General features: G+C 39.0%; 1 protein-coding gene across 1 annotated transcript; it reads right to left on the reverse strand.

Moving 5' to 3' along the window:
* Positions 1-4,747: 4,747 nt before the first annotated feature.
* Positions 4,748-7,118, reverse strand: Cldn8 (claudin 8). Its single transcript, XM_031364748.1, has one exon. It carries the CDS (start codon positions 6,973-6,975, stop codon positions 6,298-6,300), a length of 678 nt encoding a protein of 225 aa, XP_031220608.1. The 5' UTR covers positions 6,976-7,118; the 3' UTR covers positions 4,748-6,297.
* Positions 7,119-7,470: the final 352 nt, after the last annotated feature.

Genomic DNA, 7,470 nt, shown 5'->3' on the forward strand with positions numbered 1-7,470 from the left:
TTCTAAGGTGACCAACTGTTAGATTTGAGGACTTTCTTTTCCAGGTTTTGAGTCCTGTTTGGTGTTTCCCCCACAAGGAATCTAGTTGGAACCATATTGCTCTACTTAACAAAAAGCCAAACCTGGGTGGCAGGAAATGTTCCTGTTGGCAGTGACTTGGTGGTATGCTATTAGCAGTTGTTGGAATCTCTTCATTAGAATTCCGGGAACTGTGTTTGGTGTTTGTCTGTGGTGTTGTCCATATTCCTGGGCTCAACCTTCTCCCAAGACCCTTGGAAGAAAAAGACCCAGACTGACCATGAAGATGACTAAGTTTTCAGTTCCAGTGTTCTCCCCCTTGAGAAGACTGAGCTGCTTTACCCATTTCCCAGGGCTGTTTGTGAAACATCTTGAACCCATATTTATATCTCTGCCTCTAGCCCCAGGCAGAGCTGTGTGGCCATCTCCAGACTTCTTTAAACACGGGGGTTCTATTATCCTGGAACATAAGGGACAGATCCTTCTCAGAAGGCCCCAGGCACTGCCAGTTGGCCAGATCCCAGAAGCTCCTCCATTTGCTTCAGCAGTTAGATCAGAGTTAAGGAGATAGGGTAGAGGGATACTGTAGAAGCTTCAACAGGAAGGAGAGGAGAGAGAAGACAGTAAAGGTTCCTGATAAGGTCAATAAAGTGTCAGGAAGAGAGGATTGTGAGTATCCTTGTGGAAGCAGCAGTTCCCATACACCAGAGGATAGATGCTCAAAAAGTCAGTTCTACAAGGGAAAGTCTTTGTCTATGTTGCTGTGGGAGGGCTTCATAATCTTGAATTCAAAGTACTTAATAAACAAATTGATATGCTGTCTATATGCATATATTAATATATAAATACAAAATGCATTTTCAATTAGTTGCGTAAACACCTATAGAATATCTTAAATGAACGATAAAATACATGTATCTAAATATTATGTGATAAAAGCCTATGTGTACATATATGTATAGTAATCTATTTGTCTGTATTACCTTTTGGCAACTCAGAATTCTCTCCAGCTTCCCAGTGAATGCATAGAATTTGTGATGGATCAGTAATGTGAAGAAACACAAAGCACATGGTGGGCATCACATCAAGGTTGTCCATTCGATTTTGTAACGAGGTCAAAGCAAAGTTTTAGACCTTGCTACATTCTTAGAACTTACTATGGTGAAAAAATTTTCATTTATATTTAATTAATAATGATTACCTAATTAATTTACTATGTGTGTTTATATAAACTGTGTTTTTGAGTGTCTGTGTGAATGTGTGTATATGTGTGTGCTTGTGTGTGCATGTAGGGTGTGTGTGTGCTCTGTGTATGTTCTGTTTATGTGTGTTGTGAGTGGTGGGGGTATGTATGTGTGGGATAGTGTGTGTGTATGTGTATGTGTGTGTATGTATGTGGTATGTGTGTAGATTATGGGTGTACAATGTGTGTATGCTGTTTGTGTGGTGTTGTATGCATATGTTTGTGCATGTGGTGTGTGCATATGTGAAAGAGAGAAAGACAGAGACAGAGAGACACAGAGAGACACAGAGAGAGACAGAGAGATAGAGAAGCAGAGTCATAGAGACAGAGAGACAGGAAGGGAGGGGGAGAGAGAGAAGTCAATGTCAGATGTTTTCTCTCAGGAACAATTCATCTTGTTGCCTGAGACAGCTGAGAGCTGGACTTCATTGATCAGATGAGGATGGGATCTGCCCGTCTCTACCTTCCCGTCCCTGGGATTATTAGCCCACAGTCTTACAGAAGGCTTTCTGCATGGTGCTGAAGAACCAACTCTGCTCATCACTCTCACTTACACTTTACCACCTGCTGTGGGTACAGGGAGTAATTTTAGAGACACAGGTTATACACTATGGTAAGAAAAAAGACAATTTCTCTGGGTTGAATATTTAGGCATTGAATAATAGTCAAGACTAATGCATAGTTTATTCTATGCTCAATATTGTGATAAAGGGTTTATGTGCATCCATTTGGTTAACCTTCCAAGCAACTCTCAGGGCTGAGGCTCTATTCTTGTCATCCCACCCTATAGACAGGATCATAGAGCAGTGTGAGAGCTCAGTTGTGTAGGATCACACAGTTCCACATTGCAGAAATGATAACAAGCAGAGCTATGTGGCTGTACAACTAGAATGTTGTTCTGTCCAATGTACTCCTTCAGGCTGAGATGCTACAGTACTCAGCTAAGGTTTTAACAACTTGTAGTATTCTAGAAACATTGCTGACCACTTAGCGTGGCTGTCTCAGAGTGCAAAGAAATGACATTGAATGTCATGGCATTTCCTTACAGAACTTTCAACAGACTTATATTTACTGCATTTTGAGTAACCAGGGAGGTGAGCGTTTGAGTACTACTTAAGAGTTCTGTTCATTGAAAGCCATTCTTAGAAATCCATTGGTGGATGAAGGCCTCTGAAACAGGTCATTGTTAAAATACCTAGAAATGTCTTGTGCCATAAATAATGGCAGCAATGAAAGACTTTGGGTATAGAGGTAAATGTAATTTACTTATATGCTAAACTTTTTTGTTTTACTTATATGCTAAAGTCTTCTAAATGGTTTAGACAAGAATATGTAAATATAAATGTTTTGCCTTAGTCTTCATTATAAAAGTACATTTATCTTTTCTTTAATTGAATAAAAGGTATAATTCTGGGGAACATATAGACATAAAATAAGTCTGAAAACACCCATAACGAACACTTGAGGAAACAAATCTGATTCGAATGTTACATTCCAAAGTTTGTTTTGTTTTTGTTTTTGTTGATTTTTTTTAGAGACAGAATATCTCTGTATAGTCTTGACTGTCCTAGAACTCACTCTGTAGACCAGGCTGGCCTCAAACTTATAGAGATCCCTCTGTCTCTGCCTCTTAGGTGAGCTCTACCACACATCCAGTCTTTGCTCCACATTTATGCTTCATTAGTTCCTGTGAATATTCTGCATAGAAACCCACTGAATGTTAGGAAAGGATGCTCTAAGCAGAGAAGCAATTCAAACCTTACTAGCTATAGCATTGCTTTAGGCTACTCGTTGTTTGGGAATTTATTTTTTATAACATTTTTATAACAACCCAAATGTCTTAAATCCATGGATAGAAGGCAGAGCTAACAGGCTAAGAGGTTCTCCTTCATGTAGTGTTTCTTTGAAAATGGGTATGGGATGATTCGTTGACAGGAAATCCCATTTTCTTTGTTCTGGACATGTCTTTTTTTTCTTACATAACATGCTTAATATTTCTAATTTCTTTAACATACAAAAAAAATCTTAGGCCATGTATGCTGTTAACCCTACCTCATGCTTAGCAAATAATATATTTGGTTTGAAGTAATAAAACCAACTAGTTATAAAGTGAAAGACTAAAACCACATGCTCAGCTTAGAATGTATCTTGTAGGAATTACAGTAATTATCTGGCCTACATACACCCTCATGTTCAGTTCCCAGGAGCACATACAGCAATCTGAGCACTGGAGACATGAAGGCAGGAGGATCAGAAACATGATGCACCTTCAGCTGCATACTGAGTCTGAGGCCAGCCTGGTATACATGTAATCCTACCTCAAAGAAATAGACACATAAATAAACATATTCTCTTACTCTTTGCACACGTTTTGATTTGTCATATTTTTCCTTTAAAACAATATTATACATCTTACATTAGCACAAGCTTTGCCACCAACTGAACTATTTTCCAAGTTCATGTTACCTCTTTCAGAATATTAAAGGAGAGCTTTGACATTGAGATATCTAGCATTTGGGCATCAATCATCTCTTTGTTTTGCTGGTCACACAATGTTTTTCTGTTGATGGAATTCACTTTCTAGATAATAAAATAGTTTCTTTTCTTCTGGATACTTACAGTATGCAAGATATTTGGCCTTTACATTTCAGGAAATTCAACTTGCCTTTGAAGATAGGAACAAAGTATGGTAGAAATACTTTTACATTTAGTTCTTATGTTTTATAACTTTTAAGAAAGTTTGTTGCTAACACATGTACATGTTTCTGTGTGTGGATGAGCCACAGACCACAGCACCTATGTCAAGGAATCTAAAGATGGAACTAAGGGCTCCACACTTGGATAGCAAGAGCCTTTACCTGCTTTACCCTTCACCATTCTTGACATATTTTAGAAACAACTCTAATAAGAATTTGACAGCTAATTGGATGAAAAATATTGATATAGTGACACAAAAATACAATTTTGTGGGAAGAGATGAGGTTATATTAAAGGTAGAACGTGAAGATGGACATTTCAGAAACACCAAAGTGATCTCAATCCCTTATATCTGTTTTAGTGGGAGGGAACCAAGAAAATATGAATGGCATCTGTGACACTTAGGGCAACTAAGTATTTGTTGATTATAGACTTGCTTTTATAAAATGGCTCTCTGGATTTTTCTCTAGGCCATTTTGTTAGTCCTGGTTTGTTTCTGCTCCTAGCAAATGTTTTGACTCAAAGAGGAAAAATTGCCCAGGATGAATCAGCACTTAGTGTAGCGACATCACTCACATAGGAACAGAACAAAAGCTTTTCCATCTCTCAGCACTTGAACCTTTCATTCCACATAAAAAAACCTGGTCTGTAAACTAGATCTATTAAAATATGATGCGCATCCACTGAGGACTTTTGCAATGTCATCTCTTACATTCTCTACTAGGATCATTGGCAGTCACAGTACTATTTTTAAGGTTCTCCCATTTGTAAATTAAAACTACTACAATATTAGTATTTCAAAGGTTTAATCATATATTGCACACAAATATGATATATAGTCTGAAATCATTCAGCATTGTTTTTAATTCATATGAATTCTAAGAAGTTGAAATCATATGGACAACTTTTTAAAACATGATTACATACACAATATTTACAACAAAGACACTCCATTTGGACCTAAGTACAACTTAATATTATTAATATATTAATCAAATATTAGTGCATATGTGAGGTCATTATAAGTAAATTGATTTTACATATTACACTACACTCAAAAACAAACACAAAATCTATGCAAGTTTTACACACTTGCACAAAGTAATAAACTAGAATATAAATGTAAGAAATGTAATGCTATATTCTTATAAAAGATACAACTTATCAACATAAAAGTCATATATATAAAATTTAGTATTAGATTAACAGTTGTCTCAAATTAGGAGGAAACACACCGTGATAGCACACTTCCCTAAAACTTAGCAAAGACATAGAAACTGGAGAAATCCCTTCAACAGATCAGAAATGACAAGTTTGATCGAATGGCAGGAGTTGGAAAAGAAACAAGTTTTTGGAGTTAGAAGAGTTGTACCTCTTTGGGGTAAGCAAATGACAATCAAAACATTCTTTTTCTTCCCTCATTTATACTGATAGATTCCCCAAAAGCCGTGCACAAATGGCACTTGAACAGTGCCTGCTATGATGTGACTTGATTTCGAAAACAATACATTCTTCCATAAACATAAAGGCTAAGGTAAATACATTTTTCTGAAATTGTTGATTTTTCTAAGACCACTGCTTAATCTCTCTTGTTAGCACAGTCTTACAAAAGTAGTCTGAAGAAAAAGATATTTTGCCAAAATATCTGCTTTAAACTTTAAAAGATACTAAGCAACAAAAAATGAAGGCGTGTGGAGGGAGAAGATAAAGGTGACAGAATTTCTAACTCCTCCAGGCTGCAAAGCAGGATATCAGAAAGCCATTCAGTTTCTCTTACACTAATGATTAAAGCCTTCATTTTAACCTTCACTATAAATAGAGTGCACTAATCCATAAGCTGTTTTTAGGCAATTAATATCAGCCTTCTTCCCTTTTATCCCCAGGTCCCCTGAAATGCAGTTGCTGAGTTCTATTTATTCAGTGTGATGGATTGGCATTCCACTTTAAATAGAACCACATAAGCCTGTCTCTATTTGCATGAGATATAACTGCCACCCGCATCTACTTGTATAATACCATGACACAGAGAAATCACAGCCTAAACGAACAGTCTTTCAACGGGCCGTTTTAGAGTGACTGATAAAAGGAAGAGCTGCGTGCACCATTTTAGAAAACAAATGGCTAGGCTTTCTAGAACAGTCGAAGAAGCAGTGCGCTTAATACCTCATTCTGCTAAAACCACTTATGGAATTATAGACGCTGCATATTTCCTCTAATGAGTGCTATGCAGTTAAGAAAAGGTAAATGGATATACTGTGGGGTCCATTTCTCTAAAATAGTGACTGGTTCGGTGATTTATAAAGCTTAGCTTTATAGCTACAGTTAATATATACACAGAACTACACATACTGACTTTTGGAGTATATGCTCGGAGATCTCTTTTCGGCATGGAAACTCCTTTGAGTGGTGCGATGAGATGGTACAGAGTACCTGTAACTGCTGCTCCTTTCAGTACAACAAAACACACAACAGAACAGTGCTCCTCCAGCGATCAGCACCAGCGCTGTGGTCCAGCCTATGTAGAGGGCTTCTCCCAGCTCGCGCTTTAGAGCCACATCCACCAGTGGGTTGTAGAAGTCTCTGATGATAGAATTGGCAACCCAGCTGACAGGGATGAGCACTACCAATCCGGTGATGAGGAAGATGATTCCGGCTGTCAGCAAGATGCGGCTCTTCACGTTCTCATCCTCCCCGGTGCACCTGGTGCACTTCATTCCGAGGATGGCTGTCATGAAAGCCAAGAACGACAGGACGGACGCAGCACACATCAGTCCTCTGGATGCCTGGAGGTCTGGACTAAGAGCCAGCAGAGAGTCGTAGACTTTGCACTGCATTCTGATGTTGGCATGCCTCATGCAGTTCATCCACAAGCCTTCCCAGCGGTTCTCAAAAACCACAATGTTACTTTCGATGAAGGCAGACACTCTCCACTGAGGCATGATAGTCACAGCCACGGTGCCCACCATGCCAACACCACCAAGCACCAGTGCAGCCATTTGAAGAGCGTAGGTTGCCATGGTCCTCCCAAGTTGTATCCAGCTGGAACGCTGAACAGGGCGGTAAGGCTGCTTTCAAGCTGAAATCTGTGTACCTTGGGAGGGAGGGAACAGTTGTCCTGTAGAAATGAGTTCCCACAACACAGAGCGTGGCCCTCTCTAGCCAGATCAAATCTAGTGCTGGCTAGTAAGACAACCCCCCTTCTCCCCCCACGTTGGCTCAGACAGTAAACTTGCAAATCAGGTGTGGCAACTTTCTTAGCCAATAAGAGGGGGATGGGAGCTCAGGTGTGTCTAAACCAACTCTAGATACCTGGGAAGGCTGGGCTTGCAAATAAACATTCTTTGTACTTCTCTATTTTCTAAGAAGACAGCAGAATGTTTACTTAGAGGCATAATTATGAATGTTTGCACAATCAGCAAGGAGAGCCAGTCTCTCCCAGCAAAAGAGGCACTGCTCTTCTCAGAGGTAATCCTGCCCCCAAGCTGTTCTGACTGAGGTAACAGTAAAATCTC

Source organism: Mastomys coucha, unplaced genomic scaffold (genome assembly GCF_008632895.1).
Source record: "Mastomys coucha isolate ucsf_1 unplaced genomic scaffold, UCSF_Mcou_1 pScaffold12, whole genome shotgun sequence".
Lineage (NCBI taxonomy): Eukaryota > Metazoa > Chordata > Mammalia > Rodentia > Muridae > Mastomys > Mastomys coucha.